The following is a 25,478-nucleotide window of genomic DNA, read 5'->3' as shown; positions in this document are numbered from 1 at the left end:
CACGGCAGGCAAACTGAGTGCTGACTGTGCTTCCACACAGTTCAGCGAACACCTCCCCAAGCTCCCGGAATCACTAATCCGCCTTGAGTTGGAGGCCCGGTGCAGGCTGAGTAGATCTATTAATTCGGCCACTTTGGCCGAGATGACCGCCAACACCTATGAGGAGGAATCCCTCTTCAAAGTTCTTAACAAATCCCTCCTACAGACCTTACTAGTTGATGCGTTTGAGTACCTCAACGCTAGATTCCGTTGCCGGAGACACGTGTTAGCCGAGGCTACCATCAGGCATGAGCCTAATAGGCTCGTCAAAGCCCCGTTCTGGGGCCCGGATCTCTTCCCGGAGGACTTAGTAAACTCCGTGCTCAGCGAGGTAGCTCGGGTCAACCAGAACCTCAAAGTTAGATGGGGCCTAGTCCCCAAGCGGAAGTTCGAACCAGCTGGCGCCTCTGCCCGAGGCAGGAAGAGGTTGAGGCCTTTCCATTCCTCCCAGAACAGACAGCCTCTTCAGCTTGCACAACCCCAACCTTCTACTTCGAAAGGACAACCTCAACATCAGTACGTGTTGGTCCCTCAGGCACAGGTAGCATCGACATCTTATGCCACCTCCCCTGCCTTTAACCACACCTACGAGTCTCAAGGTTCCTTCCAAGGCTACCAACGTAGAGGCTCTGGTGCCAGAGGTGCCTTTCGCAACAGAGGTGGCGGAAAGGGTTTCAACCGAGGTAAGGCATTCCACGAAGGCAGAGGAGGCAAGCCATCCTCAGCCCATTGAAAATCTCCTGGTAGGAGGGAGACTTTATGTAATTTCCAAAGGTCTGGGGTGGAGCTGGATAAAAGAGCCCCCTCCACCGACCAGTTTTTACCAACTTCCAACGGAGGAACTAAGATCGTTTGAAGAACGCAATCTAAAGAGTCCATCGCTTAAAATTTCAAGGTCGCTTGTTCAGCGTGCCAAAGAAAGGCTCAGACAAGCGAAGAGTAATCCTAGACCTGTCCCGTCTGAACTCCTACATTCGTTGCGACAAGTTCCACATGCTAACCGTCTCTCAGGTGCGGACCTTACTTTCCCGTGGGGCCGTCACCACCACTATAGATCTTACCGATGCCTACTATCACGTTCCAATAGCAAGGCACTTTTGTCCTTTCCTAGGCTTCAAACTAGGCAAACAGGTCTATGCGTTCAAAGTGATGCCATTCGGACTTAACATAGTGCCCAGGATCTTCACCAAACTAGCAGAGACGGTAATTCAAGAACTTCGAATCCAAGGGATTCAAATAGTGGCTTATCTGGACGACTGGCTTGTCTGGGCAGACAACGTCAGGAACTGCCTCACGGCAACGGACAAGGTTCTCACCTTCCTTCGACAGTTAGGGTTTCAGGTCAACCTAGACAAATCCCGCCTGGTCCCGGAGACCAAGTTTCAATGGCTGGGATTACAATGGGACCTACGCTCCCATACGCTATGCCTCCCCAAAGCCAAGAGGACGGAAATGGCAAAGAGCACGAAACGGTTTCTCGGACAAATTGTCGTCCAGGAGGAATCGAGAAAGAATTCTAGGCTCCTTGCAATTCACCTCCGTAACAGACATTGTCCTAAAGGCCAAACTAAAGGACATAAACAGAGTATGGCGCTCCAGGGCAAACGAGGTGTCGAGACAAAAGAGCTCGACTTCCCCCAATCCTGAGAGAAAGTCTTCAGCCATGGACGAAAGTCAAAAACCTATCGAAGTCAGTCCCCTTGCAATATCCGGCCCCAGGACTCTTCATTCACACAGACGCCTCCTTAACAGGGTGGGGAGGATACTCCCAGCACAAGAAAGTTCAGGGACTATGGTCGACGATATTCCGACAATTTCACATCAATGTCCTAGAGGCCATGGCAGTATTCCTAACTCTAAAACGACTGAAACCAACCAGGAACCTTCATATCCGGTTGGTTCTAGACAGCGCAGTCATAGTCCACTGCATAAACAGAGGCGGCTCCAAGTCAGCCCACATAAACCACGTCATGTTAGCAATATTCTCCTTGGCAACATCAAACAAGTGGCATCTGTCAGCAGTCCACCTTGCGGGAGTGCGGAATGTAGTGGCGGACGCACTTTCGAGGACAACTCCGCTGGAGTCGGAATGGTCCCTAGACAAACAGTCATTCAAATGGATCTTATCTCAGGTCCCTGGTCTCCAGGTGGACTTGTTTGCGACAGAATCCAACCACAAACTACAATGTTACGTGGCCCCCTACATGGACCCTCGGGCTCATGCCACAGACGCAATGTCGTTAGATTGGAACGTTTGGAAGAGGATTTATGTTCCCTCCGATAAATCTCCTGTTGAAAGTATTGGACAAGCTCAGGTCTTTCAGAGGCCGAGTAGCTCTGGTAGCCCCCAACTGGCCCAAGAGCAGTTGGTTTCCTCTGTTACTGGAACTGTGCCTCTGCCCTCGGCAGATTCGCAATCCTATGCTAACACAAGTAGTACAAACTCGCTATGTGTTAGCTTCCTCAAGAATTCAGAGTGCCCTAACTTTATGGACTTCATGAAGTTTGCAGCTCAAAAGGGTGCAAATATTGACCCTCTAAATACCCTATTCTTGGAATCGGAAAAAAGGGAATCCACCTTCCGTCAATATGACTCGGCTGTTAAAAAACTTGCAAAGTTTTTAAAGGACTCAAAGGTTGAAAAGATGACGATGAATCTAACTGTGACCTCCTTCAGAACTCTCCTTGAATCAGGCCTAGCAGCCAACACCATCATTACGATCAAATCAGCTTTGAAAAAGATCATTCATATTGGTTTTGATATTGACCTTACGGATTCATACTTCTCGTCCATCCCGAGAGCTTGTGCCAGATTAAAACCATCAACTCGCCTTAGTGTGGTTTCCTGGTTTTTGAATGATGTCCTGAAGCTAGCCTGTTAAGGAAGACATTGTTCCTACCGAGCCTCTCTTCTGGCTCCAGAATTTCAGAACTTTCTGCCTTGTCTAGAGACTCAGGTCATATTGAATTCCTCTCTTCGGGAGAAGTCCTTCTCTCCCCTAACAAAGTTTTCCTCGCTAAAAATGAGGACCCTCAGAACAGGTGGTCTCCCTGGAAGATTTTTCCACTTCCTCGGGATCCACCCTCTTAATGAGAGAATGCCTTGATGAAGTCATTGAGCTTCAGCACGGCATTCTATTCCCGTGCTGAAACTTGGTGACGGGCAAGAGGGCTCTCGAACTTGGGGAAATTGCTCCCCCAGTTCGAATCTAAATTTCTCTCTTTCTTACCTTTTTCTTCCTCTTTATATTGCTTCAACCTTCTCCTAATATTATAAACTAACTTTCATGATGCTGTCCCAACCCTATGAGTAAAATTTTCCATATGTATGTGTATATTTTTTCATATATATGTTTTATCTTTTTTTTTTCTCTTTATGGCATGGATGTTTCTACATCTGTTATTGCCACTTGGGCGGATGTTTCTACATCCGGTATTGCTGCCTGCTTTGGTGAATGGGAAAGGTGTCACGTCTGGGAGGTGTTTGTGCTCAAAGCTATTTGTGAGAGTATTGGATGATCTAGTCCATCCCGAAGATGGGTTGGACCTTTTTGGCGGAACTATTCTCAAGTGTTGGGTCTTCGGAATCCAGGGGGATCCAATGCTTGGGGTAGGACCATCGTCTTTTGGCCGGAAGCCTATCATTACAGATATGGGGAGGATGATTCCATAGTTTCTTGGTCTCGGTCCTAACAGGCGGGTTCAGCTTACACCTGTGCCTCTATATCTGTTTTGATGCTATCCTTCGGGTAGGGTATGGAGTGGACCATCTAGGAAGTATACTCTCACTGTGCCGGTAGTGGAGAGTGCAAATTTCCTTCCCAACATGTGATGCCTTAATGTTCTCAAGCAGGTAAATCAAAATATTAAAAAATCACTCTTCTCTTTTCTTTATTCTGATGGATTCTTGTGACAATGACCCTACCTCCCCTGGATATGCTGACTCGCCCCCGGCACTGTTGACGACCTCTGGCAATTCATTTAAAGAAAACTCCGTTGACGTTGTAGGAACTAAAAAGGACTGTTCTTTAAACATTCGGATAAAGGGTAATTTGGACAACACAGGAAAACTGAATGTTACCCAAATCCCTTTAGAAGCTAATTATGATGTGCTACATAAAATATTTGAGTGTTACGGATCAATAAAAGAAATTAGAATGAAACTTCAAGATGATAATTGGGAATCTTGGTTATCATTTAATTGTCATGAGGAAGCATTTAATGCAAGCTGTAACATTGTTGATATTAAAGTAGGTAATATGAGTGTTGAGGGTGCTCTGTGTGATGGGGCACCTAAAGATCTGGATGTCTACAGACCAGCAGACTGGGCTGATAAAGATATAGAGGCAGATATGCCATCCCAAAGAAAGCCAAAACCACCAATGTGGCTTCTTGCTCAATCTGTAGGAGGTACGGAAAATTATTTCAAGATATGCAAATTTCTTCAGAGGAATGTAGGTACGATCGCACCTGGAGATATATCTCGATTCGGGAAGAAAAGTTACTTGATAAAAGCCAAGTCATACACCATCCATCCATATACCAAAGGCACTTCCCCCAATTTTGGGGGGTAGCCGACATCAACAAGAACAAAACAAAAAAGGGGACCTCTACTCTCTATGTTCCTCCAGTCTAACCAGGGACTCAGACGAGTTCAGCTGGTACTGCTAGGGTGCCACAGCCCAACCTCCCACATTTCCACCACAGATGAAGCTTCATACTGCTGAGTCCCCTACTGCTGCTACCTCCGCGGTCATCTAAGGCACCGGAGGAAGCAGCAGGGCCTACCGGAACTGCATCACAATCGCTCGCCATTCATTCGTATTTCTAGCACGCTCTCTTGCCTCTCTCACATCTATCCTCCTATCACCCAGAGCTTTCTTCACACCATCCATCCACCCAAACCTTGGCCTTCCTCTTGTACTTCTCCCATCAACTCTTGCATTCATCACCTTCTTTAGCAGACAGCCATTCTCCATTCTCTCAACATGGCCAAACCACCTCAACACATTCATATCCACTCTAGCCGCTAACTCATTTCTTACACCCGTTCTCACCCTCACCACCTCGTTCCTGACCCTATCTACTCGAGATACACCAGCCATACTCCTCAGACACTTCATCTCAAACACATTCAATTTCTGTCTCTCCATCACTTTCATTCCCCACAACTCCGATCCATACATCACAGTTGGTACAATCACTTTCTCATATAGAACTCTCTTTACATTCATGCCCAACCCTCTATTTTTTACTACTCCCTTAACTGCCCCCAACACTTTGCAACCTTCATTGACTCTCTGACGTACATCTGCTTCCACTCCACCATTTGCTGCAACAACAGACCCCAAGTACTTAAACTGATCATCCACCTCAAGTAACTCTCCATTCAACATGACATTCAACCTTGCACCACCTTCCCTTCTTGTACATCTCATAACCTTACTCTTACCCACATTAACTCTCAACTTCCTTCTCTCACACACCCTTCCAAATTCTGTCACTAGTCGGTCAAGCTTCTCTTCTGTGTCTGCTACCAGTACAGTATCATCCGCAAACAATAACTGATTTACCTCCCATTCATGATCATTCTCGTCTACCAGTTTTAATCCTCGTCCAAGCACTCGAGCATTCACCTCTCTCACCACTCCATCAACATACAAGTTAAACAACCACGGCGACATCACACATCCCTGTCTCAGCCCCACTCTCACCGGAAACCAATCGCTCACTTCATTTCCTATTCTAACACATGCTTTACTACCTTTGTAGAAACTTTTCACTGCTTGCAACAACCTTCCACCAACTCCATATAACCTCATCACATTCCACATTGCTTCCCTATCAACTCTATCATATGCTTTCTCCAGATCCATAAACGCAACATACACCTCCTTACCTTTTGCTAAATATTTCTCGCATATCTGCCTAACTGTAAAAATCTGATTCATACAACCCCTACCTCTTCTAAAACCCCCCTGTACTTCCCAGATTGCATTCTCTGTTTTATCCTTAATCCTATTAATCAGTACTCTACCATACACTTTTCCAACTACACTCAACAAACTAATACCTCTTGAATTACAACACTCATGCACATCTCCCTTACCCTTATATAGTGGTACAATACATGCACAGACCCAATCTACTGGTACCATTGACAACACAAAACACACATTAAACAATCTCACCAACCATTCAATTACAGTCACACCCCCTTCCTTCAACATCTCAGCTTTCACACCATCCATACCAGATGCTTTTCCTACTCTCGTTTCATCTAGTGCTCTCCTCACTTCCTCTATTGTAATCTCTCTCTCATTCTCATCTCCCATCACTGGCACCTCAACACCTGGAACAGCAATAATCTCTGCCTCCCTATCATCCTCAACATTCAGCAAACTTTCAAAATATTCCGCCCACCTTTTCCTTGCCTCCTCTCCTTTTAACAACCTTCCATTTCCATCTTTCACTGTCTCTTCAATTCTTGTGCCGGCCTTTCTTACTCTTTTCACTTCTTTCCAAAACTTCTTCTTATTCTCTTCATATGACTGACCCAGTCCCTGACCCCACCTCAGGTCAGCTGCCCTCTTTGCCTCACGTACCTTACACACAGTCTGTTATATTGTCCAATTTGAAGACAGTAAATGATGTAAAATTGGACATCAAACCCCATCTAAACTTTAGCTATGGAAGGGGAGTGGTTTTCAATAGGGATCTATATGAATTTACCGAAGAGTAGATACTGGCTATGTGTCCTCTATCAGTGTGGAAAGTACATAAAGTAACTGGAACATCAATGATTGTTCTTACTTTCCAGGATGCTGATGTACCTTTCCACATAGACATAGAAAACGAAAGGATCAGAGTTCAACCTTAAATTTTAAGCAGAAGCCACTGCAATGTTATAATTGCTTTAAATTTGGACATCCTTCCAAAGTTTGCAATAATGAAAAAATTTGTAATACTTGCTCCAATATTTACCATGGGGATTGTACACTTGAGGCAAGGTGCTTAAACTGCAACTCTAATCATAAATCTAATGATAGGAGCTGCCAGTTTTATAAGTTAGAAGAGGCTGCCCTCAATAAATCAATTATTGAACATGTAAGCGTTGGCCATGCCAAGAGATTATTAAATAAATCTAATACTTATGCAAAGACATTAAAAACAGGAGAAAAAGTTCCTCGGGAATCATCTCACCCTCCTAGTACTGTAGGTAGTTCTCGAAAAAGGAATTCACCATCTATTGATAAAGTGCTGCATAAGACAAGAACATCTCCTCCTAAAGATTTATCATTGAGTATCAACAAAAAGACATTGCCCACCACTATCAAACCTTTGTCCCCCATTACAAAGGATAGTACTAACCTCTCCCAGGCCATATCCTTGCCTGATTTAATGGAGATTCCACCTGACACCAAGTTATCAGGTGTACCTGTAGTGGGGAAGGTACAAAAACCTGGTAACTCGCAACCTATTAATCGTAAAAGAGAGAGACCTCCATCTCTCTCACCCCCTTCCATAAGAAATACTAGAATTATGACATCAAATAAATATGATGTTTTGTCTGTTGATATTGGCGATCAACCAGAAGACAATTTAAATAAATCAGAAATTCAAGTTGAGGTCCACCATCCCCCTCAACAAATATATGAAAAAGATACAAAGAAAAACACCAACGTAAAACCCAACATAAGACCATCTCTGAAGAAACCTACATGTAATTATGTTAGATTAAAAACTGCTAAAGGGAAGACCTCATCCAAGATGTCTTCCAGAAATAATCCATAGTTTTCTCCTCAATTTTGCAATGGAACTGTCAGGGTTTAAGGGCGAAATTTTAAGAACTTAAGCTCCTAATTCATGAACATTCCCCCATAATTGTATGTCTACAGGAAAGTATGCTTGATGCTAACACTCCTAGTCCTCGAGAGTATGTTAGCTATAGAACACCATGTAATCAGCAGGGAGCCATGGTGGAAGTCTCGTGTACGTTCGTCAAGATGTTCTCCAAATACCTATGTCTATATGTACATCGATCCTTCCTTCCCCATGGGAAGAAAGAAACAGCCAGGGACAGGAAAACCTGGAGGAGTACAGTACACCGTGGACTTGGAGGAGAGGAGGAGACAAAATGAGGGGGCTAGGGGGAGAAGAAGGAGAGAGCGATTAGAACAGCCCCGCCCACCACCTACCCTCCTTATGAACACTGTCCGCGACTCTTTCACCACAGACTAGGACTTAACAGCCACATCAGACAAAGCACCCACCCCATAGATAGGAGGCTGATGGCTAACGACAGAACCCAATACACGGACACGAGTGGGCGCCGACGACGATGTACAACACTGCAGGCAGTGGCTGTACAAATTGATATAGGAAGAAAATATACAATATGCTCTCTCTTCTTGCCTCCAAATGATATTTTATATGATGATTTAGCAGAGGTCATTCATCAACTCCCTCAACCATTTCTCTTCCTGGGAGATATGAATGGTAGACATCCTGTATGGGGTGATATTTTAGCAAACACAAGGGGCAATATTATATCATCAATTGTGGAGAATGAGGATGTGGGACTCCTTAATACAGGAGAGCCCACACACTTCCATGTTCAGACAGGTACCTTGTCATGCGTTGACCTTTCAGTTGCAAGCTCTAACTGCCTTCTTGATTTTGATTGGAGGACATTAGATGATTGGCATACTAGTGATCATGCACCAATCATTATAAACACCAACAAGGGTCCGCCTTTGCAAAGATCGCCACGTTGGAATCTAGACAAGGCAGACTGGGTTAAATTTTCTGAGCTAAGTGAAGTCGAAGGGAGAGCAGAACAGTTTGAAAGTATTTATGATGCCATAGACCTACTAAATGGAACTCTCCATACAGCAGGAATCAATTAGATTCCCAAAACCGCAGGACTATTCAAAAGACGACCAGTCCCGTGGTGGTCCTCAGAATTATCAGCCTTGCACAGAGCCACCAGAAAATCCCTGACTAGATTGCGTAGACGCCGTACGGATGAAAATTTGATATCGTACAAAAAGTGTAGAGCACTGTTCCGTCGTGCCATGAAAGAAGCTAGACGCCAATCTTGGGTGGCTTTTGTTTCCTCCATTAATAGTAGAACACCACCATCTTCTGTATGGAGGAAAATAAGAAAAATTGCAGGCAAATTTACCCCGAACCCACCACCAGTGTTGAAAGTGAATGGTCAGTTTGTGACTGAAGGGATTGAAGTTAGCAATGCCCTGGCTGACCATTTTTCAAATGTGTTGTGCAAGAGTGTAGCAGCTCCTGGTCACCAGTACAGGAGCATTGAAGAAAAGAAAATTTTAAATTTTGCAACAGGAAGGAAAGAATCGTATAATTCTCCTTTTACTGAAAGAGAACTTGATTCCGCACTCGCTACTTGCAACGATACAGCTCCTGGACCTGATGGAATTCCATATGCAATGGTTATTTTAAGTGATATTAATAGAATATGGCATGATCATAGTTACCCAAGTGTTTGGGAACTAGCCATTATTTTAGCCTTTTTAAAACCCGGTAAGGACAAGTTTTTAGCAGCAAGTTATCGACCTATTGCATTGACTTAGTGTTTATGTAAAATCATGGAGAAGATGGTCAATGTAAGGTTGATGTGGTACCTTGAAAAGAAGGGTATTTTAATACCGATTCAATGTGGATTCAGAAAAATGCACTCAACCAATGATGTGTTCATAAGACTTAGTCCTCTATTTGTGAAGTGTTTGCTTCCAAACAGCACCATGTGACAGATTTTTTCAACCTTGAAAAGGCATATGATACCACATGGAGATGTGCTATACTTAAAACAATTCATAAACTATGATTAAAAGGAGAACTACCACTATTTATTCAGTCATTTCTTAAGCATAGAGTTTTTCAAGTGAGAGGGGGAAACACTATGAGAGTAAGTGTCAGGAAGGAGGAGTTCCTCAGGGGAGTGTGCCGAGTGTAACCCTGTTTGCACTAGCAATTAATGGGATATCCTCAGTCATTCCCCGGGATGTTCTCTCAACATTATTTGTGGATGATCTCTCAATATCATTTGCTGGCACTAGAATGGCAATGGTTAAGAGAAAAATTCAACACACTATTGATAGAATTATCCAGTGGGCTGACATGAATGGATTTAAGTTCTCGACAAGTAAAACTACCATTGTCCATTTTGGTCGTATCCGGGGAGTACATCCAGACCCGGATATATACATTAAAGGTCAACGGATACCATGTGCAAGAGAAGCTAAATTTTTAGGTTTGATATTTGATTGTAGGCTTACATGGGTTTCTCACTTAAAAGCGTTAAAAGCTAAATGTGTTGAAGCTCTGAATATCTTACAAGTATTGTCCCATACATCATGGGGGGCAGACCACAATATTATTTTAAAATTATACAAGGCCTTGATTTTTTCCAAAATTAGTTATGGTTGTGAAATATATTCTTCAGCCACCCCAAGCCGGTTAAAAATATTAGACTATACATCATGGAGGTATTAGATTGTCTACTGGAGCTTTTAAAACTTCACCTATCCCAAGTCTCCTTGTTGATGCTGGAGAGTTACCTATAGACCTTTACCGAATGTATTCCATTATTTGGTATTGGTTTAGATTGCAAAGACTTCCTAACTCTCTAGCCTTTCAGACTGCAAGCCTTGTAAGACACGCATCATACTTTGAGTTGCACCCAAAATCTCCTCAACCTTATGGCTTTCGGGTGAAACGATTATTAAATAGTCTGGATATAATTAGAAATAAGTTACTTCCATTCAGGGTATCATCAACGCCTCCATGGAAGTTACCAGAGATATCTTTTTGTAAATATTTTATTGGAGATAAGAAGAATATGTCAGACCTAGAAGCCAGGTCTCTTTTTAATGAACATGTTAAAGAACATAGAGGATCAACTTTTATCTATACTGATGGCTCCAAATCTGATGCTGGCGTTGGATTTGGAGTACATAGTAATGGTTTTAATTGTAGAGGTGCACTTCCTCTGACCGCTTCCATATTTACTGCAGAACTGTATGGCATAATAACCGCTATTGAGAAAATAGCGTTGGAGAAGGAGGGTAATTTTACAATTTTTAGTGATGCAAGGAGTGTCCTTCAAGCTATAGAAGTTTTTAATTCTAATAACCCTCTAGTTTTAAAGATTTTAGAATGGCTTTTTATTATTGGACGGAGAGGTATAGCAGTTCAATTTTGTTGGGTTCCAGCACATGTAGGTGTATCTGGGAATGAGAAGGTAGATTCACTGGCTAAGAAGGCTGCATCCGAGTTGCTGCCAAGAATGTATCCCATTCCCTGTAATGATTTCTTACCTGACATCAAGAAATTGGTTTGCAATAAATGGCAACAGCAATGGGATAGCCTAGATGGGAATAAAATGCGAGAGGTAACAAATGACATATCTCCTTGGAGGTATAATATGATGCCTCGAAAATGGGAGACGTCTCTTTGTCGTCTCCGTATTGGTCACACTTGGTTGACACGAGTTTCTGCTGAAGGGCCAACACCAACCGTATTGTGACGACTGTTTAGTACCTCTAACAGTAAGGCATTTGTTGACCGAATGCCCCAATTATAGCAACTTAAGGAATAGATATTTGTTTGAGGCTCGAGGTGAGGGTGGCAGGTTCATCCTTGCCAAGATTCTTGGAAATGATGTGTCCTACCATGCAAGTGGCATTTTTAGATTTATTTCAGAAGCAGGTCTTCTGAAGACTATTTTAACTTTTATGACATTCAACTTTTATGATTTTAATTGAATACTCTTTTATTTTTTATTTTTGTACTGTATACATAAATTAAATGTTACCGGCGTCAATGGCCTTACATGTCAGGATGCCTGAAAACTTAAAAAACATCAACCAATCAATCCTCGGGATCCATCCTTGTGTCCAGTTACCACCCTGAAAGCCTACTTAAATAGAACTTCCATTACAAACACAGGACCCTTATTTGTTAGAGAAAATGGAGGAAACATTACCCTTAAAGGAATCAGGCAACAAATCCTTTATTTTATTAAACAGGCTAATCCTGAATCATTCCCCCATGTCCATGATATTCGAGCTGTTGCTACTTCAGTTAATTTCTTCCACCACATGAAATTTGATGAACTCACAAAATATATAGGCTGGAAGTCCCCTCAAGTTTTCAAACACCACTACCTAAAACCTTTGGAATCAGGCAACAAATCCTTTATTTTATTAAACAGGCTAATCCTGAATCATTCCCGCATGTCCATGATATTCGAGCTGTTGCTACTTCAGTTAATTTCTTCCACCACGTGAAATTTGATGAACTCACAAAATATACAGGCTGGAAGTCCCCTAAAGTTTTTAAACACCACTACCTAAAACCTTTGGAAGCTCTAAAATTTGCTACAGTAGCAGCTGGGAATGTGGTTCCTCCTGAAGGTACCGAGTCTTAATCACAACGTCTTGCTCTATCCTCTTTCCCTCCTACCTGCCTTACTTATTGTTACTACCTAGTTTTGGTTTTGTTTTTCTTGACTACACCCTTATGGTGTATTATTTGATAACTCGTTAGGATCTCAATTACTACGAATTGTTTTTATTTTATACCTGTATTTAGTCTTACTCTCCACGAGCTGTGTTTGTTATTTATCATGTTATTTGATCTGCATTATCTGCCTGTCTTTTTGCCATCCCTAGTATGGGATTTTTTGCCATTATTATATTTAACTATTCACTATTAATATTGAGAGTACTTACCCTTGGGATACCTTGTAATCCTTTTCTGATATTAAAATCACGTTTGGTAGTATTTTATATTTATTACTTCCCTCAGGTATTGTCAAGTTTGGGTCCTTATTCTCTGGCACTATTTCACTGGGCGGCACAGGTCTGAGCCCAGAAAAGGAATATTTGACGAAGGAAAAATCTATTTCACTGGGCGAGAGACCTGTGCCGCCCGGTGAACCCACCCTCACCTCCCTTCTTGGGCCCCAATCTTGGGTGCTATAAGGAGTGACGTCACTAGCGTGGGTTGGACTGTTTGTAGTAGAGATCGGTGCTAGGTCTTGAACGGCACCTCGCTGTACAGGGATATTGAGAGGAGAAATCTAAATGGTGCGAGGCCTCTGGTTGTGATAATTATCACGCCCCAGTTAATTATACCGACACCTTATAGGTAAGCGAGCTGGGTTCAACCTAGCATTCCTAGACTATTTTTTCTCTGGTAAATATATAGCAAGTTTTTACCTTAGAAATGATGTAAAAGGAGCATTTCACAGGGCGGCACAGGTCTCTCGCCTAGAAATAGATTTTTCCTTCGTCAAAATCCCTTTTATATATTATCACTTGCTAGTCAATAACCCTAGTCAGAAAAGCAAGATGCTTAAAGGCTAGGGGCTCCAACAGGGAAAATGGCCCAGTGAGGAAAGGAAACAGTAGGAAAAAAAAATATTTTAGGAGTAACACTAAAATATCTCCCATATAAACTGTACAAACTTTAACAAAACAAGTGGAAGATAAATGATGATATAGTGTGGCCTAGTGTTCTGTCAAGAAAGAGAACACTACCCCAAGACAGTGAAAAATGATGGTACAGAGGATATGGCACTACCCAAGACTGGAGAACAATGTTTTTATTTTGGAGTGACCTTCTAGAAGAGCCACTTACCATAGCTAAAGAGTAGAAATATTTTGGCGTATGTAAATCTAAGTTAGTAGAGAAATAATACTATTATCAGTTTGTAAACCTAATTTAGTATAGAAATACTAGTAGCGGAATGTAAATAAAGCGATTTGTATAAATGTAATACTAGTAAGGGAAGTTCTTACAAAAGAATACTCCTTTTACATTAATTATTTTAACATTCTTAATTTTTTTCTCCAATAGTTTAACCATCAGCTATCTTATTCTTTCTTGTGCAGCTATCTTATCCTTTCTTGTGTTTCAGGTTAACAGTCAAGGGACTGTCCTGCCCATCTGCCTAGCATCATCTGGTTTTTGCTACTATCATGGATGGACCTCTTCTCCAATCAACCAGATCAGTACAGCATGTAGCCCTACAGCCCTCATGCAAGTCTTAATTCCCTATCGGAGAGGTTTGTAATAGAGGCTTGTGAAATATTCTATAGTCGCCCAAAGGGAACGCCCCCTATTTTGGAGCTAGAGAACCCTTGTAAAAGAGAAAAACCACTCCCAGATGGATTCTGTTGCAAACTTTTTTCCTAGGCTTTTGAGTGCTTGGGTACATAGTGTGTAAAGGAAAGGAGGTTAGCACAATGAAATGTTTCAAATTTAACTCTCGTGTGTACGAGCAGCTAGTGTTACAGCGGTTGCCAAGAACAAGGAAAGAATTTAGACTAAGAATTTGAGGCAGGTATTGAAATAGTGAATGAGGAGGAGAAGCTGGTCATAGGAGCAGACATGAGTGGCAGTGGGGGGAAGATAAGGGATGGATAAGAGGAGGTGGAATAAGAATTTAATATGGTGAGTATATACAGTATTGGAGATAGCTCAGGTTTTTGAGGTGGCATGTATGAACACCTGGTTATTCCTAAGTGGATACAAACTTTATTTGGATTACTCCTTGTCATTTTCTTTACGACCAGACAATGAAATAAAAATTTTTATTGCATCACATTTCAGTTGCTAAACAACCACAGTGCATGGTGTGGCGCAGGGCGCTTTCTCATTACACACCTGGTCGTAAAGTTAGATGTGTCTTCGCTAACTTTACAATTTTTCATCCACATTCTCCTCTGCATACCTTTTTAGTTCTTGTGCCTTGGTTTTTTTTTTTTTTTTTTTTTATTCACTCACTAGTGGTACTATCATTATCTGTGAGTTATTAGTAAGTTTATTATGGCTTATACGAATGGGAAAAAGGATCACTGTTGGAAGGTATTTGCATTTAAAGCTATATGTGAGTGTCTTTGATTATCTTGGCCATCCCAAAGATCTTTTGGACTTTCCTTGGCAGAACTATTCTCAAGGAGTGGGTGATGGGAATCTGGGGGGATCCAATCCCTGGGGTAGGGCTCGGAAGCACATTGTTGCATATATGGGGAGGACGATTCCATATTTTCTTGTCTCGGTTCTAATCGACAGGTTTAGCTTACACCTGTATCTATGTATCTCTTTAGGTGATATCCTACAGGTAAGGCATGTAGAGTCACATTGGAAGTAACCTCTTTGTGCCGATAGTGGTGAATGCAAATTTTCTTTCCTTCGTACATATTGATATTCCTTTTATATGCTCGAGCAGGTAAACCAACCAACCAGCAAAGAAAACCCAACCATTAAAGTGTGGACCCTTTGAACAATGATGCTCCATTCCCTGGATATGCTAACTGCTCCCCTCCATCCCCTGTCCCCCTTGACGACTTATAAACTAAAAAGAACCGTTGTTTCAACAATTGTAAATAAAGGGATTTGGGCAACGTATGGAAACGGAATCCAGCCTGTTACCCAATTTCCAATAGACAAAATTATCTATAAAGCATATTAGTTCTACAGTTTAATCAGGGAATAGAATGAGATGAAGATGACTAATGGATTCTTGGATATCTTTAATAATAGTGGTGAAGCAATTAATGCTGTCTGTAATGTTATACATATTAAAATTGTTACTTTAAATATCAAGGGTGCACTGTGTGATGGCGTACCAAAGTATTTAGAGGTATACAAATCTGCGAGTTGATAAAGATAGCAGCAATAATCCCTTCCACAGAAAGAAAAAGGCCACCAATGTGGCTTGCTGCTGAATCTAAAGGGGTTACAGGAAATTTTTCTAAGATCTTCAAATTGCTACAGAAAAAAAGTAGGAACCATCACACCTGGAGATATATCTGTTTAGACAGAAAAGTTAGCATACACATGCCACATCATATACAGTTTATTATATCCAACTTAAAAACATACATATACTAAGGCACTTCCTCTAAAATTGTGAGGTAGCCAACATCAAACAAATGAAAAAAAGGTCTTTTCCTCTCTACGCTCCTCCCAGCCTGACGAGGGACTCGACCAAGTTCGGTTTGTGACCAAGTTCGGTTTGTACTGCTAGGGTTCACAGCCCACCCTCCCCCATTATCCACCACAGATGAAGCTTCATAACGCTGAACCCCCTAATGCTGCTACCTCCGCGGTCATCTAAGGCGACTGGAGGAAGCATCAGGGCGTACCGGAACTGCGTCACAATCACTCTCCATTCATTCCTATTTCTGGCACGCTCTCTTGCTTCTCTCGCATCTATCCTCCTATCACCCAGAGCTTTCTTTACTCCATCCATCCGTCCCAAACCTTGGCCTTTCTCTTGTATATCCATCCACCCAACCCTTGGCCTTCCTCTTGTATTTCTCCCATCATCTCTTGCATTTATCACCACCTTTAGCAGACAACCATTTACCATTCTTTCAACATCGCCAAACCATCTCAACTCATTCATATACACTCTAGCTGCTAACTCATTTCTTACACCCGTTCTCACCCCCACTACTTTGTTCCTAACCCTATCTACTCAAGATATACCAGCCATACTCCTCAGACACTTCATCTCAAACACATTCAATTTCTGTCTCTCCATCACTTTCATTCCCCACAACTCTGATATCCATACATCACAGTTGGTACTATCTCTTTCTCATATAGAACTCTCTTTACATTCATGCCCAACCCTTTATTCTTTACCCCTCCCTTCATTGCTCCAACACTTTGCATCCTTCATTCACTCTGATGTACATCTGCTTCCACTCCACCATTTGCTGCAACAGACCTCAAGTACTTAAACTGATCCACCTCCTCAAGTAACTCTCCATACAAAATGACATTCAACCTCGCACCACCTTCCCTTCTCTTACATTTCATAACCTTACTCTTACCCACGTTAACTCTCAACTTCATTTTCTTACTAACCCTTCCATATTCTGTCTCTAATCGGCCAACCTTCTCTTCAGAGTCTGCAACCAGTACAGTATCATCTGCAAACAACTGATTTACCTCCCATTCATGATCATTCTCGTCTATCAGTTTCAATCCTCGTCCAAGCACTCAAGCATTCACCTCTCTAACTCCATCAACATACCAGTTAGACAACCATGGCGGCAACATGCATCAGTGTTTCAGCCCCACTCGAACTGGAAACTAATCGCTCGCTTCATTTCCTATCCTAACACGCTTTACTACCTTGGTAGAAACTTTTCACTGTTTGCATCAACCTTCCACCAATTCCATATAACCTCATCACATTCCACATAGCTTCCCTATCAACACTTTTATAAGCTTTCTCTAGATTCATAAACGTAACCTACACCTCCCTACCTTTGCTAAATATTTCTCGCATATCTGCCTACCTGTAGAAACATGATTCATACATCCCCTACCTCTTCTAAAACCACCCTATACTTTTAAGTTTGCATTCTCTGTCTTATACTCAATTCTATTAATCAGTATTCTACCATGCTTTGCCAACCACACTCAACAAACTAATACCCCTTGAATTACAACACTAATGAACATCTCCCTTAACCTGAAATAGTGGTACAATACATGAACAAACCTAATTTACTGGTACCATTGGCAACACAAAACATATTAAACAATCTCGCCAACCATTCAAGTACAGTCACACCCCCTTCCTTCAACATCTCTGCTCTCACACCATCCATAACAGGTGCTTTTTCTACTCTCGTTTCATTTAGTGCTCTCTTCACTTCCTCTCTTGTAATCTCTTTTTCATCTCCCATCACCGGCACCTCAACACATGCAACAGCAATTATATCTGCCTCCCTATTATCCTCAACATTCAGTAAACTTTCAAAATATTCCGCCCACTTTTGCCTTGCCGCCGCCTCCTTTTAACGACCTTCCATTTCTATCTTTCACTCTTCAATTCTCGAACTGGCTTTCCTTACTCTCCGCACTTCTTTCCAAAACTACTACTTATTATCTATATATGAATGACCCAATCCCTGACCCCACCTCAGGTCACCCGGCTTCTTTACCTCAGTTACTTTGTGCTTTACTTCCAAATTTTTCTCTATATTTTTCGTGCTTCTCTACACTATTACTTTGCAGCCATTCTTCAAATGCCGTCTTTTTCTCTTTCACTTTTACCTTCACTCCTCCATTCCGCCATTCACTATCCTTCCTTATGTCGCCTCCAACAAACTTCTTGCCACACACATCACTTGCAATCCCAACAAAATTTTCTTTTACTAACTTCCTCTCCTCCTCTAAATTACCAGTTTCACTTGGTTTCACTGTCATATGCCATTTTCAACTTTTCTTGATATTCACTTTTTATCTGTGATTTTATTAATTCTTCAACCCTCACTAGCTCCCTTTTACATCCCCCCACTCTAATCCCCCACTCTCTTGCTACAACTAATTTTCCTTCCACCAAAAAATGATCAGACATACCATTAGCCATACACCCCCTAAACACTTGCACGTCTTTCAATCATCCAAACTTTCTTTTAGTTATCAACACATAATCCATTAACACCCTTTCCACCTTTCTTCCATTTGCCACTCTTACCCATGTATATTTGTTATCTTTCTTTTTGGAAAAGCTAGAACTTATCACCATCTCTTGCTCAACACATCCATCAGTCTCTCACCGCTCTCATTTTCACCTGGTACGCCATACTTCCCAATGACACCTTCTACCTCTCCAGTGCGCACTCTAGCATTTAGGTCACCCTCGTCCTGTCCCTTTTAGTCACCTCTTACCCTCGTCCTGTCCCTTTTAGTCACCTCTTACGATAGGTTGGCGCTATTCTAATTGTTTTTATGCCCCTGCAGCCACAGGAGTCATAAGATGGTTCAAATGTATTTGGCTGTACAGTATTTCATTGTGGTTATACTGTAGCTTTATTATAAGATTAATGTGTTTTGTAGTTTGGAACGAATTTGGAAATTTGTATGTGAAATGTGACTAACAACACGAAAAAATCACTTTAGGAATGCCACTCCAGAAGTAATTAATTTAGTGTTATGAGGCATTACTATCATAGCATGAGGTTATGCAAAATTTTGATTGGTATCTCCAATGCCAGATTATAATCTCTCTCCCACTTTTTGGGTCTGCCCGGGTTAATCGTCCACTATAACGTATATTGTTACCACCATAGTTCTCTAGGAAATGGAGTGCAATTGCAGGAGAACATTTTATTCTGTATCTCCTAAGTTGGATCTAGATCCAATAAGTGTGTCATTGAGTAGCCACCCTTGAAAATGTCGCTGGTCATTTTCTAACCAGACTTTAGATACATTATTTATTAGTTTCATCTGGTATTTCAAACTTTATCTAGACCCAATTAGTGGTATTTGTAAAGTAAGGCTCCATATATTTTTGGCAAGATGGTCAGTTTCAGTTAGCAGTCTACTCTTAAATGCCAGTAGACTTGGACTATAAATTTGGTATGTCATTTTGTGCATCTCAATGGTCCGGACTACTACTGCCCTAAAAGTGGAAGCAAATATTTGCTGCAGTTACCTCTTTGTCTGTCTCTAACTTTATCAACAGAATCCCCATCTTTCCTCTTGGGAATTACAGTATTTTCCTCAAAGCTTCCCTCAAGTAGTACTATTCCTTTATGACTTCATATGTACATCTTGCCTCTTGGTTAGGTGTTTGTATAAAACATCATGGGCAAGATTCTGTGGCTTGTGAGAATTCTTGTAAACCAACCCCCTTCACTAATCTCATGATGCTTCCCAGGAAAGGATGACTACTTGAGACTACTACTACCACCTGGCACTCGTGGATCTTTGTGAACTGGTTTTAGTGTTTGTAGGGCCCAACCTAGTAATCTCAGCCTTGATAGAGGTAACAACTGCTCCTTAATTCTTGTATGGTTGAATAGTAACCACTGTTCCTGAATTCTTGTATGGTTAAATAGTAACCCCTGCTTCTGGTGTTTGTTGTGTGGTTAGATAGTAACCACTACTTCTGGTTTTTGTTGCTGTGTTAAATAGTAACCACTGCTGCAGGTTTATTTTGTGTGGTTAAGTATGCCTAGTAACATTCTGGGTTTGGTTCTAATTAATAGCCTAAGCATGCATTGTTGTGAAAGGGAAATGTGAAAGTTCGCCAAGAAAGGCTGGTTCATCTTTAATTTCGAGTGAGGAACCTATTCAAGCCGTAAGATATCTGGTTGATCTTGATGGGCATGCGTTCCGAGGTCGTAAAATCTGTATTGGAAAGTCGCTTCAGAGGCCAGAGAGGTAAATGAGTGCATTGACCTCGGTAAGGCAACCTAGGTGCCTGGGTGTTGCTTTTTAGACACTAGAAAGAAGTCTTATTCTGGATTTCATTTGAGGGTCTTGGAGTAGTCTAGTACAATGATAAGGGTTAAGTCAGTTCCCTCCAGCAGCTCTTTCGATTATTTTCTATTTTACTAGAGGATAGGGAGACAGGTGGATGTCCACCTCCACCCTGGAATAGACTGGTTGTAAGTTAGCATTGTCCCAAAAAAGGACAGGCAGCATTCTTTTTCCCCAGGTTTTTACTCCCTAGTTAACTAGAATAATTTCATCAAAACAATTAGCACCATGCCATTTTTTTTTACACAATCTGTCTGTAATTTATGGTGTACTGTACTGTATATAAAAGGTTAAGAATTAAAGTTTGTAATTTAAAAGTGAGTATGGAAATGGATAAGATTTGGCAGGTGGTCTTGAATGGAGGTAAAAGGTAGTGTTTTGTTGTCCATAAAGAGGAAAGGGGATAGACCTAAAGTACAGAATTAAAACTAGTAAAAAGTGAAATATGTTATGTATATGATGTACCTTACATTAGGCAAGGAAGGGGGATTAAAGCAGCTAGAGGGAAGCTGTTAATGTTCCCCTCATTTATTTATTTTCTTATTTCCTTTCTTCACTGGGCTATTTTTCGCTGTTGGAGCCCTTGGGCTTATAGTATCTTGCTTTTCCACCTAGGGTTGTAGCTTGCCTTTTGGGGGGTAACCAACATCAAACAAATGAAACAGAAAAGGGGACCTCTCCTCTCTACGTTCCTCCCAGCGTGACAAGGGACTCAACCGAGTTCGGCTGGTACTGCTAGGGGTGCCACAGCCCACCCTCCCCCGTTATCCACCACAGATGAAGCTTCATGACACTGAATCCCCTACTGCTGCTACCTCCGCAGTCATCCAAGGCACTGAAGGGGGCAGCAGGGCGTCGCAATTGCTCGCCATTCATTCCTATTTCTAGCACGCTCTCTTGCCTCCCTCACATCTATCCTCCTATCACCCAGAGCTTCCTTCACTCCATCCATCCACCCAAACATTGGCCTTCCTCTTGTATTTCTCCCATCAACTCTTGCATTCATCTCATTTAGCAGACAGCCATTTTCCTTTCTCTCAACATGCCCAAACCACCTCAACACATAAATATCCACTCTAGCTGCTAACTCATTTCTTACACCCGTTCTCACCCTCACTACTTCGTTCCTAACCCTATCTACTCGAGATACACCAGCCATACTCCTTAGACATTTCATCTCAAACACATTCAATTTCTGTCTCTCCGTCACTTTCATTCCCCACAACTCCGATCCATACATCACAGTTAGTACAATTACTTTCTTATACAAAACTCTCTACATTCATGCCCAACCCTCTATTTTTAAACATAAAACTTACCTGCTGGTTATATAAGAATGGCTAAAGTCCCTAGACGCCCGGCAGATATTCAAAATCTCGCGGCTATCGCAGATATGCTAGGTGTACACTAGCGTCCTCGTGGTAGACAGGCCAAACTATACCAAACCCTTCAGATCTCTGCCGCCATTGCTGGCTGGAACAATTGGAAATTCTCTCGCAACTTACTTTGATTTGGTGATGCACACTGTCTTGGTTTTGGGCTTTCGCATAATTGAATTCTTATATTTTTTCTTGAAATCTTTTTTGTTTTGGGTTTATTTATTTAATTTAACCTTTGTGTATGTTTTTGGTTTCTCTCTTAACTATTCAAGATGGCCGACCCCTCCCCTGTGTATAGGAAGTGTGTTAAAGGTTGTCATACTCTGCTTCCTAAAGCTTCTGTTGACCCTCATATTTGTGTTAAATATAGGGGTAAATCTTGTTCTTTTGTGGATCGGTGTGTTGAATGCCTTTCGTTAACCGATAGCGAGTGGGTAACTTAATGAACGTTACATTCAAAGATTTGAGAGAGACAGGGTTAGGCGCAGTTCATCTCGTTCTGTTGATTTATCTGTACCTAATGTCATTGATCCTATTCCTTTCCCCGTAGTGGTAGATCAGGAACCGAAGGAACCTTCGATGAAGGATATGTTATCAGCGATTCAGGCTCTCGGTGAAAGAGTCGAATCGTTAGCTGTGGACAAAAACCAGATAGTCCGAAATTAATGTGCTTAAAAGTTGTCGCACAGGCGACCAACTGATTGTGAAAAGTGCTTCTAATGTGTTTAGTGTTGTGGAGGGTGCGTCTGCGCGATCCTGTCGTTCGCCTAGCCTAAGACCTCTTTCAAGCTCTCGAACCCATGGGAGAAGTAATGTCGAACGGCGAAAGGGAACGAGAGGCGTCGTCAATCGTGCAGACGTCCCCTTGAGTGTTCCTGCTGTCGTACCACAGGTCGCTCACCCTCATCATAAGAAAGATGAGGTTAGTGCGTTATCGCCTTCCTCAGATGAAGGTTCGCGTGGCGAAGTCTGGCGTCAGGCCTCTAGACTGCTTAAAAGGAAAACTCGTGCAGTCATTCACCAGTACGAATCGCCTCCGCAACAACTGGGCTGTAGTCGCTGGGATTCACCTGAGTGTTTTCAGTCCCCTGAGGGTTGCTCGCCTGCGAAACGCTCTGACAGGGGTTCTGAGGTGGATAAAGGTGTAGTGCAGTCGGATTCGAGCTGATGCCTGGTTCTGGTGTGAAGGTTCGTGCACCACTTCTTCCATCAGACTGGAGTTCGTCGCCCGAAAGTGGGGAGCGATATGGAAGCGATGAAGAAGGCGAATTTCCATTAGAAATAGATACAAGTGTGTTGCATAAGAGCGATCCCAAATGGTCGATGTTATTAGGTATGAAACAGCAGCTCTCGTCGCTGATGCGATCTTATCGACCTGCGGTTGGCAGTGCGGTTGGGCGTCGGTCTTCAGTTTCGGACCCGTTGTCACACAGGCGGCCTTTTATCTCTGGTTCTGACGCGTTATCGCACGGGCGATCTCCCAATCGCAGTGTTCAACGGCAGGGTAAGATTGATGTGGCACGTCAGGGGGCTGCTACACAGCAAAAGACGACCTCTAAAACCTCCGAACGTCTTTCTTACAAAAGTGTTGACGTTCGCCAATCAAGAGTACGAACCGCTGAGCGGCAGGACGGAAATGAAGGCGATTTGGAGCGGTAGCGTCAGCGACAGGTAGACGCTGCGTGCCACCGTGACGGCTCACGACAGTCTACCTGTGACACTACGGAGCGTCAGCGTCAGTGGCAGGCAGATGCTGTGCGTCACCATGACAGCCCACGTCAGTCTACTCCTGGTGCTACGGAGCGTCAGCGGCAGGCAGACGCTACGCGTCACCACGACGGCACACGTCAGTTGACTCATGATGGCACGGAGCGTCAGCGTCAGTCAGACGCCACGCGTCATCGTGACGGCTCACGTCAGTTAACCCATGACGCCGCACGTTGGTCCACTCTTGATGATGCACATCAGTCGATCTTGACCGTTCCACATCGGTTAGATGCCGTTTCCCAAACTGAACGTGATAATAGCGTAAGGCTAGTGATCGCCAGATAGAGGGAGACTTTGAACAACGCAAACGCACCCATTTCAGCACTGATGCTTCGGTTCAGGTTCATTGCTTGTCTGAACAAGGCACGGCTGCAACGGCTGAATTGTCAGAAGAAGAACCAGATGAGGTTTTCCTTCCGGACGAACCGCTGGAAGATATTTCTGAAGAGGAGGAGAAACCACCTCAACATGCAGTGGACCTCAAAAAATTAATGCTGTTTTTCACGGAACTCTTTCCAGACCACTTTACTCCTGTTGTACCGCGTTCTCCGCCTTCGGAATTTACCTTTGGTAAGGCAGCAAAGGTGCCTTTGTTTATGAAGATGGTGCTCTCGCGCTCTTCTAAAAGGGCTTTGAAATTAATGGGAACATGGATGGAGTCGAAGAACACTCTTGGCAAAACGAGCTTCGCCTGAGCTTCGCCTTTCCTCCCGCAAGACTGGCATCCAAGTCCAGTGTTTGGTATGAGACAGGGGAAGTATTGGGCTTGGCAGAGGGAGATTTTTCAAGCCTTGTGGATTCCTCTTGTCAACTGGCCTTGAGGAAAACTAAAGTGTGGTGGTCTATGACCGAGTTCGATCATCTGTTAAAAGGCATGTTCAGGGCGTTTGAAGTTTAACTTTTTAGACTGGTCTTTGGGAGCCCTAGGAAGAAAGGTCTCGGATATGAAAGGTACGGACACTAGCAGCCTCATTCATCTGATGTCCTGTATGGATAAGGTAGTCAGGGATGGCTTAAATGAGTTGGCTGGCCTTTTCACAGCTGGAGTAATAAAGAAGAGGGCGACTATGTGTTCCTTCCTCTGCAGGAGTCCCCCCCTTACCAGAGATCGGAGTTGCTATTTGCACCGTTGTCTTCTACTCTATTCCCACAAGAGTTGGTAGGGGAAGCTGCCACTGCGTTAACCCAAAAGGCTACTCATGACCTAGTGGCTAATACGGCCAGAAAAGTTCTGCCTTTTTCGTTTTCTTCCCGTAAACCAAAAGAAGGCACTTCAGGGGTACGATCCACCCAGCCCTAAGTGGTGAATCTACCGGAAGAGGTAACTTCAGGTCTGACGGGAAGAAGTCTAAGAAGAGAGGGACTAAGCCCAGTCGAGGTAGTGTCTGACTGCCCTATCTTTCAGACAGCAGCAGGGGCCAGGCTGAATTACTTCTGGAAGGCCTGGGAGAGGAATGAAGCGGACCCTTGTTCCGTTCTAGTGTTGAAGGAGGGATACAAGATGCCATTCTTATCAAATCCTCCGCTAGTCACAGTTCCTGTGGATCTTTCGCCCAGATACTGGGAGGGACCAGAGAGGCAGGCCATGCAGCTTCAAATGTCTGTTACTGGAGAAAGAAGCAATAGAAAGGGTACAGGATTTAAGATCGCCACCTCCAAGACGCTTACTTCCTTATTCCGATACACCCCAGCTGAGGTTCATGTACGGAAACAGTCTTCTAGTTCAGAGCCTTATGTTTCGGTCTCAGCACAGCTCCTCTGGTGTTCACGAAAATCAGGCTGAATGTGGAAAGCATGCTGCATTCAAGGGGCATCAGGGCCTCCCTATACCTGGACGATTGGCTTATAAGAGCCACCTCAGCCGATTGCTGTTTGAAGGACCTGCAAATGACATTGAAGTTGACGAAAGTTAGGACTCCTAGTGAGTTCAAAGAAATCACAGCCGACTCCATCCCAGAA

At 42.9% G+C, this 25,478-nt stretch overlaps 1 protein-coding gene across 2 annotated transcripts in view; it reads left to right on the top strand.

Annotated features, from left to right (window-relative positions):
- Positions 1-25,478, top strand: part of LOC137621100 (uncharacterized) — an 87,797-nt gene that overhangs the window by 25,109 nt on the left and 37,210 nt on the right. For both annotated transcript variants that reach the window (XM_068351536.1, XM_068351534.1), the window contains exon 4: positions 13,997-14,144. In XM_068351536.1, the coding sequence (XP_068207637.1) occupies positions 13,997-14,144 (148 nt within the window). The remainder of the gene's footprint in view (positions 1-13,996; positions 14,145-25,478) is intronic.

The sequence above is a fragment of the Palaemon carinicauda genome, chromosome 27, assembly GCF_036898095.1.
Source record: "Palaemon carinicauda isolate YSFRI2023 chromosome 27, ASM3689809v2, whole genome shotgun sequence".
NCBI lineage: Eukaryota > Metazoa > Arthropoda > Malacostraca > Decapoda > Palaemonidae > Palaemon > Palaemon carinicauda.
This window is presented reverse-complemented; position numbering and strand designations above follow the sequence as displayed.